Raw genomic sequence first — 14,480 nt, forward strand, 5'->3', positions numbered from 1 at the left:
AGCCTCGTTGTTATTTCGATAGTATCGTGAATTATTTGTCGGTAAGTGTCCCAGTTTGTTTTATTGTTGTGCAGGTGGAGTTTTGGTTTTTTAGTGATAACTGTTGTACTTACCGTTGCTATTATTGGGCTATGGTCAGTAGTTAGGTCATAGCTTGGTGTTATATCTGTATAAGTTATACCGATACCGTTTGTTATGAAGAAGTCCAATAAATCTGGTTTTTTGTTGGGATCGGTCGGCCAGTATGTTGGTGTTCCCGTTGAGATAAATGAGTAATTCTTATTTTGTATAACATGTGCCAGTTCTCTGCCTTTTGTTGTTATAAGTCGTGACCCCCACAAGGTATGCTTGCTGTTGTAATCTCCCCCAGCAATGAATTTTGGTCCTAAAGTTTGGAAAAATTCTTCATAGTGTTCTCGTTTTAGATTATGGCGAGGAGGGCAGTACACAGCTGTTACGTTGACATTATATGGAAGTGCTTCAACGCTTACTGTCGTTGCTTGTATGTGTTCTTCTTTGTACTTCAGTAGTTCATGATGTTTAATATTTTCTTTGATGAGTATTGCTGTACCTCCGTGGGCTGTGCCGTCAGGATGCTCAGTATGATATAGTTTATATTTAGGTATGTTAAAATAAGTTCTGTTTGTGAAGTGTGTTTCACTAATTAAAAATATGTCAATTTTATTTATGTCTAGAAATATTTTCACTTCTTCTGTATGGCTTGGAAGGCCGTTGGCATTCCATTGGGCTATTCGAAGAAACTTAGCCATTTATTTCATTTTGTTCATAAGCATGGTAAGCATGTTGAGGACCATGCTATTTTGTTGGATTAGTTGGTTGAATAGATTCTTGAATTCTTCCAAAAACTTGTTTAACACAGTGGTTGTATCTTCTGTTTGGTTGCGTTTAGTTACTTCAGCATAGCTCATGCCCTGGGGCAGTGGATTGGATAGTTGTTGTGTGTTTCTTGTGTATATATCATTTGTGTAGATTGCTGATGGGTTTTGATGCTCTCCATTGTTTTTATTGCTTCCTTTGGTAAGTTTCTTATAGTGATCACATCCCTTGTAATTGGCTGGGTGGCCTCCATTGCATAACGCACATATGGCTGGCGTCTCCTTTGACTTTTTGCACGTGGTGGTATTGTGTGAGCCTCCGCATTTTACACAGACGTATGGTTTATTACAATATGATTTGGAATGTCCATATTGTTGGCATCTCATGCACTGTATTATACTGTTTTTTTGAGTTCGTGGAGGTTCTATGTGTACTACTCTGTTCTGTAGGCCTGTTATATTATAGACATCTTTGTTGTTTTGCGCGGGTTCTAAATCTACAAAGAAGAGATTAAGTGGTTCTTTGGTTTTTTGTTGTTTTACATTAACTATGTTTCTCACTTTGTGCCCTAACTGAGATAGCTCACTTTTTATGTCATCAGTATTGGTTGAGTGATGTAAGTATCTGATCACGATTCTGTAGGCTCGTTCTTCTTTTAGTTGGTACGTGTGATGGTATATATTTTTTTCCTTGAACTCCTTAACCAATTTTCGGTATATTTCTGGTGTTTCACAATTTATTTTGACAACGTTGTTTATTAAACTTTTTGTCTGGTATTCTTCTTTTTTGGCTATTTCCTCTAATTGCTTTGTCATCTCTTTGAAATCCTGTACCCCGTGTACAAATATTGGTGGAGGTTTTGGTATTTTGTTGGTTTCGACGTTTCCAATATTTTCTTCTGTTTCTTTCGACAGCGGTTGGAATCGGTTACCTGTTTCAATTTCGCTTGGATTTGGTTTGTTGTTATGTATTTTCTTTCTTTTATTGCTTCCCATGACTTGCCAAGCGTTTTTACTGTTTGTCTGATTTTCTTCTTCATCTTCGCTGGTTGATGTCATATAGTGAGTTTCTCTGTCTTCGATATTTGCACTATTTTTACTTGATGTCGGCATTTGCTGCTGAACTGGTTGAGAGCTGAACTGGTTGGTATTTACTGTCTGTATAGGAGTTGTATGATACTGTTGTTGCATAGTTGGCATATTCATGTTCATTGCATTTTCTGGTTGCTTCATCATTGTTGGCTGCCACTGTAGTTGGTTATTGGTTGCTTGTGGTATTTGTAAATTTATTGGATCACTCTGTATGTTTTGTTGTTGATAAACTGGTTGTCCATTTCTGAACCCAATAAGATTCCCCGAAGGGAACATATTGTTTTGTTTTTCTCACTTATTGCTAATGGGTTTTTTTTTATTGTTGTTGATAAGATAATTAGAATTCTTAATCACCGGTTTTTCGGAGCGCTTTAACGATGTTTACACCTCGATGGCCCAGCGACGACTACCCTGTATAGTTAAATGAAAAAAAAAAACGAAAACCCTATTCTAGCTGAACTTTACAAATAAATGTAACAATAACTTAACTTACAAACGTACAGATATGTTGTGAATAGTCCGTGACAGAAACTTATAAGAATAAACGCAAAAAAAATGTTCGTCTTCAGATCACAAAGGGTGGAGGCTGAGGTTGTCTGCTGGTAGCACAAAGTATTGTGTTATCTGGAGTACAAAATGTGAGAACAAGGTATTTCTTCCCAGTCAGTGCAAAAAACTATATTCAACGCAAAGTATTGCGTAAATCTTGGAGGAACAAGGTATTGTTTCTTGAGGGTAAAAACTATCTTGACTTTTACATAAATAGTCTGGGCTGATTATCGGAGAATAGGCCATTTTTAGGAAAAGTTATTTACCAGCAATTTTATTGCTGGAATCGAATTATAATATCCTGTATATTAATAATATAGGTATGCAAAGTCCTCAGATAGTGTGCTACTTTTTTTATAAACAAAATGGCGCCCGAAAATCGTGTTTTTTTCAATTATTGCTCTATAACTCCGAAGATTTTAACTTTACAACAAAAACACCCAAATAAAAATTCACCGTGATTAAATTCTGCATAGAAGCGTGTTTTCCCGATCTGCTCCGACGAAAATTTTCCTCGGAAAATGCGGGTTTTCCCAACAAAATCTTTAATTTTTAAATAAAGTTTTAGATAAGTAATTATCTACCAATAATTAAATACTTTGGTGACTTAAAACCCTTCTTGGTTTAGATTATAGTTCCAGAAGCTGGTGAAAATTAAACGAATATTTTAGCAACAATTCAATTGTTAATTAATAAGTTACGGTCGCAATACTAACCAAAATAATTATGATACACTGATCAAACTTTGAAACCATATAAAGATGAGATGCCTATTTAACATTTTGTCGACAAAATATAATTTTTTTATTTTTTTGCATAATCTTTAAATGTTTAAAAAAAATAGTTATAAACAAATTAACGTTTCTCAGAAAGTTTTTATTATATTATAATCTTAAAAAATATCTAAAATGCGCATTTCAAATATCTTGAAAATGAATGCTTTAAAACTTTTTTGCAACCATTTGCAAAAAAGTTATGAGACAGCAAAGTAAACATACGATTATTACGGTGTTTATAATTTTTTTTAATTCTTTCAAAGCGTAGAAGTGAGTTTAAAGTACAAGCTAATTATTTACAAAAAAATATCGATTATCAGATTAATGGTTATATTTTAATTAAAGATTATAAATATATTTTTTTTGTAATTTACACGCGCGAAAGTAGAATAATACAGTACTGTAGCTAAAATTTTCACTCGGAGCGACGGTCGACCGCGGGACGTACACTTTTAATAAATAATGTATGCGGCGTGTCAGTCGCTTCGAGTGAACATTATAGCTCCGACTCTGTATCAGGCCTACTTTTGCGCTAAAAATTACAAAAAAAAAGTATTTTTAATCTTTGATTAAAATATAACCATTGCACTAATGTTTGACATTTTTTGTGAGTAATTAGATTGTACCATAGACTCACTTTTAAGCTTTGAAACAATTAAAACAAATTATAAACAACGGAGAATTCGTATATTTATTTTGCTGTTTCATAACTTTTTTGCAAATGGTTGGAAAATTTTTTTAAAGCATTCATTTTCAAGACCTATGAAATGCGCATTTTAAGTATTTTTTAAAATTAGAATATAATAAACAATTTCTGAGAAATGTTAATTTGTTTATAACAATTTTTTTTAAACATTTAAAAATTATGCAAAAAAATGAAAAAATTATATTTTGTCGACAAAATATTAAATAGGCATCACACCTTTATAATCTTTCTAAGTTTGATCAATGTCTCATGATTATTTTGGTTGTTATTGCGACTGTAAATTGTTAATTAACAATTGAATTGTTGCTAAAATATTCGTTTCATTTTCACCGGCTTCTGAATTTATAATCTATACCAAGAAAGCTTTTATTTCACCAAGCTATATAATTATTGATAAATAATTACTGGCCCAAAAAATTTATTTGAAAATTCGAGATTTTGTTGGGAAAACCCGCATTTTCCGAGGAAAATTTTCGTCGGAGCAAATCGGGAAAAACATGCCTCTATGTAGAATTAAATTGGGGTGAATTTTTATTTGGGGGTTTTTGGTGTAAAGTTAAAATCTTCGGAGTTATAGAGCCATAATTGAAAAAAATACTATTTGTCGGCGCCATTTTGTTTATAAAAAAAGTAGCACACAACTGCGGACTTTGCATACCTATATTAATAATATATAGGATCTTATAATTCGATTCCAGCAATAAAATTGCTGGTAAATAACCTTTCTTTGTACTTTACTAATTAGACCAGCGTATTATAACTATTTTTTTTTTCAGAATTTAAAGATTATGCAAAAAAAAAATTTATATTTTGTCGATAAAATCTTAAATAAGCATCTCATCTTTATAATCTTTATAAGTTTGATCAATGTATCATGATTATTTTGGTTATTATTGCGATCGTAAATTGTTAATTAACAATTGAATTGTTGCTAAAATATTCGTTTAATTTTCACAGGCTTCTGGAATTTCAATCTACGCCAAGAAATCTTTGATGTCACTAAGTTATTTAATTATTGATTAATAATTACTTACCTAAAACTTTATTTGAAAATTAGAGTTTTTGTTAGGAAAACACGCATTTTCCGAGGAAAATTTTCGTCAGAGCAAATCGTGAAAAACATATCTCTATGCAGAATTTAATTGCGGTGAATTTTTATTTGGGTGTTTTTGTTGTAAAGTTAAAATCTTTGGAGTTATAGAGCAATAATTGAAAAAAATACGATTTTTCGGCGCCATTTTGTTTATAAAAAAAGTAGCACACTATCTGCGGACTTTGCATACCTATATTATTAATATATAGGATCTTATAATTCGATTCCAGCAATAAAATTGCTGGTAAATAACTTTTCCATGAATTTTGCTAATTAGCCCAGAGTAAAAGTATTGCGTAAAATGATGTCTGAGAAGTATTGCTTCTTAAAAAAGGAAAAAATTCGACTGACTTTTCTTCTTTAAATTTTTTTGTGGCAGTTCAGAGCACAGTGAAATTGTTTTCAGTTTCTTACACATTGTCAATTATTGCTAATCTTAAAATCCACATACATATTATAATGACAAATTGACGTTAAAGAAAATGGACGAAATATTTTAAATTATTTCGTATGTTTAAATTAAATTTAAACATTCGCCATATACGGCGGTGCAGCCGAAGCTATGACAAATAATCCCCGGACAAATAATCTCGGACAAAAAATCCCCACAAATTATCCCTGGGCAAAAAATCCCCGGACAAATAATCCCCGGACAAATAATCCCCGGACAAAAAATCCCGGACAAATAATCCCCAAAAATTTTGGACAAAATATCCCCACAAAATATCCCGGACAAAAAATCCCCAAATAATATTTGCTGCCGAATAGTTTTCTAAAAATTTTCCCGAAATTTTACCAAATTTCGAATTTTAATTCCATGCAGAAAACTTCAAATTTTATATGACAAAAGAGAGTAAGTTTTTTCCAAAATCGTGGAAGATGTGGGGAATGAGCTAAAGCCCCGTTCTCATGACAGGCGCTTAACACGCGTTTTGATAACGCGCGATTATAACTACATACTTTTTACTTGAGACCGTTTACATGCCAACGTCCGTTTTAATGACGTAAAACCCACGTTAGCATGTGAACGGTCTTCAGTAAAATGTATGTAGTTGTAATCGCGCGTTATCAAAACGCGTGTTAAGCGCCTGTCATGAGAACGGGGCTTTAGCTCATTCCCCATATCTTCCACGATTTTGGAAAAAACTTACACTCTTTTGTCATGTAAAATTTGAAGTTTTCAGCATGGACCTGGAATTCCAAATTTAGTAAAATTTCGGGAAAACTTTTAGAAAGCTATTCGGCAGCAAATATTTATTGGGGATTTTGTGTGGGGATATTTTGTCCAAAAAAATTTGTGGGGATTATTTGTCCGGGGATTATTATTTGTCCGGAGATTTTTTTGTCCGGCAATTTTTTGTCCAGGGAATTTGTGGGAAATTTTGTCCGGGATTATTTGTCCGGGGATTATTTCCGGCCCCCGTGCAGCCATTAGTATCATATTTAAGGAATTTTTGTTCGATCCGAATGTTCTTATTCAAATCTAAAGGTGGGGAAACCCACCCTTAAAGCTTTCTAGTATATTTCTTACTTACACTATACTTGTTTTCTACACAGATTTCATTACCTTGTGTTATTTTTATTCTTCCAGAGATCGTTTAGAAAAGAATTGTTCGAAGACGCAGCAGCCCGTTTAGAACGTATCTCTATAAAAACAGCTACACAAATCGAACAATTCCGAGCGTTAGCTGTGAAAGCTTTCCACATTCTTGAAAACAATCAAAAAACCGATGACTGGTTAGCGGACGCCCCTGACGAGTTTAAGGATCCTTTGATGGACACGCTTATGTCGGACCCAGTACTGCTTCCTAGTGGACAGATCATGGACCGGTCTGTTATAATGCGACATCTACTGAATAGTAATACGGATCCTTTCAATAGACAGGTGTTGACGGAGGAGATGTTAATACCAGGTAAGATGTTTCATTGGTTAGAACATTATCACACTACCAAAAATTTCTTTTTCGATTCTCATACTATAATATATCAATTATGATGTCGTAGACTAGTGATACTATCGTAGAGTCGTAATACGTGGGTACAAGGATCAGACCGGATCTATTCCTATTCATAACTCAGGGACAAGTGAGCCATCTACGACCTGATTTTGATGGGCATGAAAAAGAAAAAGAACGCGTATATTGAAAACGATGTAGAACGTTTTGTAGTTTCTCAATTTTATTGCTGTAAAGCAGATTCTTCTTTTTCAAGTATGTATTAATGTAAGATAAAAGTTTACTAAAGATTTGATAACAATAAATGTATAAAATTTGTGAGTGAATAAACAGTAAAAATATACTTGAAATAATAAAAACTTCGTAAAAATGCATTCAAAAAGTACATAATTCTGCGATTAATGTTTATTAATCTAAAAATATACAGTTAAGAAGATACAGAATCACATTAGTTTAGCTGCCTTTAACTGCCTTTGCGTATGCTACCTGTATTCTTGTTCTCATGATCATTTTTCAGTGCGTCATTAATTATGACGTCATATACTGTATTGGGTGTGTCGAGACTTATTTCATGTAATTATTGACGAATCTGACAGATGCCAGAATCGTACTTAGCCATAGGTGAAAAGCTTGTGGAATTAAACTAATTAGTAATTTAGTAGATTTGATTTTTACACAATATGTTAACATGTAGGTATTTTTTATAAAGGGGAATAAAATTAAAAAGTAAACAATATTGTTAATTAAATTTATAAATATGGAAACATTAAAAAATGACACAAAACTATCCATAAAATGTGTTTTTATCTTCTTCTCTAGGTGCTGTCTCCGCTTCAAAAGTTGATAATCATCAGAGCGATCTTTATTTCTGAAACCGCGGCTCTAAATAATTCATTGTTATTACATCCAAACCATTTCCTAAGGTTCTTCAGCCATGAGTTACGTCTCCTTACTATGGATATTTTTCTTGCATAAAGACCTGGAGTATAAACTAACTTCTAACGAATTAAATTCTAAACCAAAATACAAAACTAACTTTTAACGAACTAAATTCTAAACCAAAACACAAAATAATGCACAAAAACGTTGTGAAACACAAGGGAAGTCGAATTCGAAATTTCAAAATGACAGGTACACAAAATACTGACCTGAATAATAACCGTCACTTGACTCTTTGACACTTCTAAAAAATGGCCAAAATGGACGAAGTTTTCGTCAAATGTTCGTAATACGTGTACAGTAGAACCCCGCAAATCCGAACCCCGCAAATCCGAACTTTCGGCAAATCCGAACCAACGGAAAGTGAAAAAAAAAATTTAAAAATTCAAAATAAAAATTTAAAAACATGTTTATTATGTGAGAAAATAATTACGTAAGATGCTAGCTACAGTACTAAACACTGGAACACTAATAGGTGAATAAAAGCGTCGAGTTAGACTAAACACAATCAATAAAGGAATGTGCATAATACACATTTTCCATGGTATACTATGAACGAAAACATTGAAAAAGATAAGAAACATGAGAAACGTAGTGTAATCAATATCCAGATTACAAATTAAATGAATCATTTACATGGCCGAATTTCCATGTCCCCTGACGAAACAAAACTACTGGCGTTAGCGATTTAATATTTCAGTGATCTACATATTTTTCAGCTTTAGAATATTGGAGGCATAAACGTGCGGATAGGGTTTCATAAAGGGATCGGTGGCAGTCCAAATCTTTTAAAAATCATCTTCGTTAGCTTCTTAGGCTAACTTTCGGATAATCCGAACTTTTCGGAATCCGAACAGGCTGTCCCCCCAATTAGTTCGGATTTGCGGGGTTCTACTGTATTTGATTGGCTAGAAAAAACGCGCATTCTAAATATCAATGAATCAAACGTAGGTTAGGAATAGACATCTTATGTATATAACCATTGTAATGCTGCATTATTTTTGTGTTTAATCACGGAGCTACCGCTTTTTCCGTCTCATCAAACTTAATGCATTAGAGAGAAATCGAAAAACTGTGCCGCACTGGAAAATGATCATGAGAACAAGAATATCATAATGAACTTCATTATGATACAGATTTTCATTAAGATACAGATTTTTAACCAATAGAATCGCGATATAGCATTCGCGATAAAGGTGGCACACACTCAATAACCAATGGCGAGTCAAATACATACGCTTTGACAGTTCTCAATATGTAAACAAACTGTCAGACTTTGTTTTATGGATTGGAAGTTTGGACCTGAAAATATCATGGGTCAAAAACAAAGATGTTTTGAGAAAGATGAATAAAGAACCGTAAGTCTTAAATACAATCAAAACCAGAAAATTGGAATATCTCGGACAATTACACGTGGAGAGAAATACAACTTGCTCTAACTCGTTATGAAGGGAAAGATTCAAGGAAAAAGAAGCATAAGGAGACGTAGAATATCATGTAGGCCTGGATCCCGCGTAATAAAGAAAAGTTGATTAATAGCAAGCTAAAAATTTGTTAATAGCTTAACGGTATCTAGTCGGACAAACTTTGATGTATGGGAACACTGGAGCAGGGGAAGTTTTAATTATGGAACAGGTTAAAAATTTGGTACGTCATATTACGAAAACGTTCCATGTATGTTGTCGGACAGAACTTCCAATTGATTTGTTACCCTTTCGGTAAACTCTCATGCAAAAATCAGACTTGTATTTATCACCAAATGTTTATTTTAATAAGTCCGGCACGTGGAACATGTCAAATGACAGGAATAGTCAAATGTTATTTTACATACCTGCTACTAAAACAGAAAATATGTTTAAGTTAGGCCATGATTTTTCTATCTTCACTGCTGAAGCCATAGCAATTTATGAGGCCCTGCAATATTTTAAAAATCAGCAGATATATAGATGCAGATATATCTGCAACAATTATTTCCAATTCACTCTCTGTTCTTCTTGCTATTCAGACTATAGATTTTCCCAATAACAATTCAAATATTTATATAGTACTAATTAAGAAAATCCTTTTTGAAATTCATAAAAATAAAAGAAGAGTGAACTTTTTATGGGTTAAGGCTCATATAGGACTAACGCATAATGAATATGTTGATAGTTTGGCTAAAAAAGCTATTGAGTATGGTACTTCAAATAATCGTAAGTTTTGCATATCTGATTTAGTTAACACTATTAAGCATCGAGTTAAAAATCAGTGGAGTCAATCAGTTAAAAATCACTGATTCAACCTTCTGTTCCAAATATGTATTGGTTTAAAAATTATGTAGTACCTCGAAGATATATAACAACATTAATCAGAATGAAGTTTGGACATGCATGTTTCGCTCTTCATCTAGCAAGAATTAAAGTTTTTGATTCAAATCTTTGTACTGAATGTCAGGAGGTGGATGATTTGAATCACACTTTCTTTGAGTGCACAAAATACATTCCATACACCTATAATTTAATCGAAGATTTAATAAAATGTAATGTTTTTCCTCCTTTCAATATATCCTATCTATTGTCTCTGAACAGCAAGAATATATATGATTGTTTAATGAAATTTATCTGTGAAACTAAAATTAAACTCTAAATTTATTAATCGTGATAATTTGATATATTATGTACATATGAAAAAAGAAGAAGAAAAAGATGTATAATGGAAAAATGTGGTGAGCAACTTGGATAGTCCATAGCGGCCAGCCAGCTTTTGAACTGAGTAGAGAGCTGTGGAAGAGTTTGCTATCCGCTGTGAGCTCGTACGTAGAGGGGATATCTACAAATTCTCGAGCGCCAGTAGTGGCAAGTCTGTAAACGTTTACCGGAAATTTGACATAAATGTCAAAGTGATTAATGTAAAATTAAAATTAAAAACATTAATTATAAAAAATATTAGTTGGTCAAAGCTGTGGTATATATTTTTACCTTAAATATACTTACGTTTTAAATACTGAATTTAAGTTTTTTTAATGTTCCGTAATATGTAATTATAATTTAATCTAAAAATCTTAGCGCCATCTACACGATAATTGTGAAAGTATCCGAAGTAATAAATTCATATTTTATCAATAGAACGTCAAAATGATTAGCCAAATCTTAAAAAAATCGATTACAATTTAATTAATTTTTTGCGTTGTAAATGTTAAGCGATAACAATTAAATAATAATTTTAAAAATTACCGGTGAAAGATAATTCCAGTAATCCGCTAGGAGCGCCACCAGCGAAGCTCAGAGCGTATAGAACTCTAAGGACCTCATTGCCTTCTTTGTGAATGAATAGAAAACAAATAAGTTGTGACTGGCTAATTGACACCCAAGTATACGCCATAAAAAAATGACAGGAATTATGTTGGTGATAAATAGCAGTCTGATTTTTGCATCACAGTTTAATGAAAGGTTAACAAATGCATTCTGTACGACAAAATACATGGGACGGTTTCGTAGTCTGACGTTCCAAATTTTTAACCTGTTCCACAATTAAAACTTCCTCTGTTCCAGTGTTCCCATACATCAATGTGTGTCCCACTAGATACCGTTAAGCTATTAACAAATTTTCAGCTTGCTATTAATCAACTTTTTTTGGTACGCGGGATCCAGGCCTAATGGCTGCGCAACCTGAGATAATGGTACGGATATTCACCAAATGAACTTTTCAGAGCAGCCGTATCTAAAGTCTGAATAGCTATGATGATTGCCGACGGCCGTCGCGGAGGTGGCACTTGAAGAAGAAGATATAGATGAAGCGCCATCTAAATGTCAAGTTCAGGTTTTTTTACGAATGAATGAGCTATTTTTGTAAATACATATAGGTCTGGATACCGCGTATGAAAAAAAAGTTGATTAATAGCAAGCTGTAAATTTGTTAATAGCTTAAGGGTGTCTAGTCGGATAAACTTTGATATATGGGAACACTGGAACAGGGGCAGTTTTAATTGTGGAACAGTTTAAAAATTTGGAACGGTCACACCACGAAAACGGCACATTTATTTTGTCCGACAGAATAGACTTAAACTCTCCGAACAGAGATTAAACTCTAATGCAAAAAATCAGACTGTTATTTATCACCTGTCATAATTCCTGTCATTTGATATATTCTACATGTTTCACTCATTAAAACGCCCATTTGGTGATAAATAGCAGTCTGATTTTTGCAGAGAGTTTAATCTCTGTTCGAAGAGTTTAAAGCTGTTCTGTCGGACAAAATACATGTGCCGTTTTCGTGGTCTGATCGCTCCAAATTTTTAACCTGTTCCACAATTAAAACTTCCCCTGTTCCAGTGTTCCCATATATCAAAGTTTGTCCGACTAGACACCCTTAAGCTATTACCAAATTTTCAGCTTGCTATTAATCAACTTTTTTTTCATACGCGGGATCCAGGCCTAATAGTGTATTCTTTCATTTTGTAAATTTTAGATAATACAAGGGCTAAGAACAATATTCCAAGCGCCATTTCACAAATTTTTTTAGGAAACACTAATTTTAAACTACCATAACTTTGATATTTGAAAGACTGTAAATGTTAAAATTATTTTATACTCATCATCATCATGAGTGGCTCGACAATCCGTTGTGGATCTTGGCCTGCTCACAAAGAAGTCGCCACTCCTGTCGATTCCCGGCATCTTCCCTCCATCTTCTGACCCCTAGAATCTTTAGGTCTTCTTCCACATGATCAATCCATCTTCTTCGTGGTCGTCCTCTACTTCTTGTGTCCTCTGGTTTTGAAAATGTTAATCTCTTAGTGTATTCGCGATCTGACATCCTAGCAATGTGTCCAGCCCATCTAAGTCTCTGCACTTTAACGAATTTCACAATATCTGGATCGGTGTATAACTGATACAGTTCAAAATCTTTTGTTATTATTTTATACTACAGTGTGGTAAATTGTGACAACACTTCAAGTTAGATAATGTCATAAGTACGATTCGAATGTGTGATTTTATAACATTTTTACGACGTCTGCAGCGTACTTGGAACCTTAATGCACTATAAGTCTTGTACTTGGAACATTAAGGAATTATAAGATAAACAGTTCACAGGAAATTTTAAATTTTGCGATATGTTGTAAGCGCAATTGGTGAAATTAAGCATTAAATTTCAAAATAAAGCGAATATTTATTCTTAAATTAAAAATAAAAAAAGAAAAAAATATTTTTCCTAAATTAAGCTTAAAAAAACTTTGAAATGAAAATAATAAAAAAATACTTACACATTATTGTGGAAACATATACCTCAGCGTTTCCCAACCGGTGGGTCGCGACCCACTAGTGGGTCGCTGGCGGATTTCAGGTGGGTCGTGGCGTGGCTCTTACAGTAGCTGGATAAAGTACATATGTGTTCAATCATTGGTGTTGGATGGGTCGCGAATATAAAGAAACATCAGAAGGTGGGTCGCCAGACATAAAAGGTTGGGAACCACTGATATACCTAATTGAATTCATCTTTTTTTTTATTGAATACATCACGAATCAACAAACTTTTTACTTTATTTCTGACGTAAAATGTCTCTTGGAACCTTATGGACCGAACCTGAAAATATTTCACGTACTTGAAACAATATTTCACGTACTTGAAACAATATTTCACGTACTTGAAACAATATTTCATTGTTGATTACACCGCCATCTAGAAACAATTCAACGTATTTCAAATACCATTCGATGCAGAATTCTTTATTAAATAGAATCCTTTGCAAAAACCGATTTTGTACAAAATGTCGCTTGGAACCCTATGGTTCTCAACCCTCGAATTTATTTAATCATAATAATTATATTATTTAATCATATTATTTATATTATTTAATCATATTATTTATATCATGTTTGTTTCAGCCAACGATTTGAAAGAAAGAATACGAATATGGAAGTCAGAGAAAACGTCGAAATCAAACTAGTTTTAGTTAGGTATATTTTAAAGGACTGTATGAAAGTGTATTAAGGTTTGTTTAAATCCTATATTTAATTGTGATACATGTGTAATATATTTCATTTTGTACTTTTTCTACGATTAATGACTTAAAAATTTATTTATGTTTATTTTGATTTTTGCTGGTTGTTTCAACCCGTGAAATTTGGAGATACATCGAGCATTTATTTCACTATTGTTGATATAGTAAAAACTACAAAATGCAGCTATTGACTATTGATTTTTTTTGTTTATGTGCAATGTCAACTTTTAGTTATTTGATTTTGTTTAGCCTTCAAATTAATTTGTGTAGATACCCGCTATTGTCTCAATTTTCACCAATAAATATTTTGGACGACATAAACTTGTCGAATCTCTTTTTATTTACAAATAATTAGAAGTAGTCCAAAATTTAACCATTTCAGATTTTGTAAAGTGTCTACGACAGGACTGGACGGATAATCGAGCCACTCTGTTATTTTTTATGAAAAAAATGTCATACAAACCAAAAGGTGTATTCTCACCATTTTTGACCCCTTTATAGGACACTCTCGAACAATATATCGGATTGCTGGTACGAGGTATCGTTGTGCCTTC

At 33.1% G+C, this 14,480-nt stretch overlaps 1 protein-coding gene across 1 annotated transcript in view; it reads left to right on the plus strand.

Moving 5' to 3' along the window:
• LOC114329743 (ubiquitin conjugation factor E4 B) overlaps nt 1–14,247 on the plus strand; it is a 100,450-nt gene extending 86,203 nt beyond the window's left edge. Inside the window, exons 12-13 of the mRNA XM_028278938.2 lie at nt 6,644–6,965; nt 13,811–14,247. Coding sequence (XP_028134739.2) covers nt 6,644–6,965; nt 13,811–13,872 — 384 coding nt within the window. The 3' untranslated portion in view covers nt 13,873–14,247. The remainder of the gene's footprint in view (nt 1–6,643; nt 6,966–13,810) is intronic.
• The last annotated feature ends 233 nt before the right edge of the window (nt 14,248–14,480 follow it).

This window comes from Diabrotica virgifera, chromosome 2 (assembly GCF_917563875.1).
Source record: "Diabrotica virgifera virgifera chromosome 2, PGI_DIABVI_V3a".
Lineage (NCBI taxonomy): Eukaryota > Metazoa > Arthropoda > Insecta > Coleoptera > Chrysomelidae > Diabrotica > Diabrotica virgifera.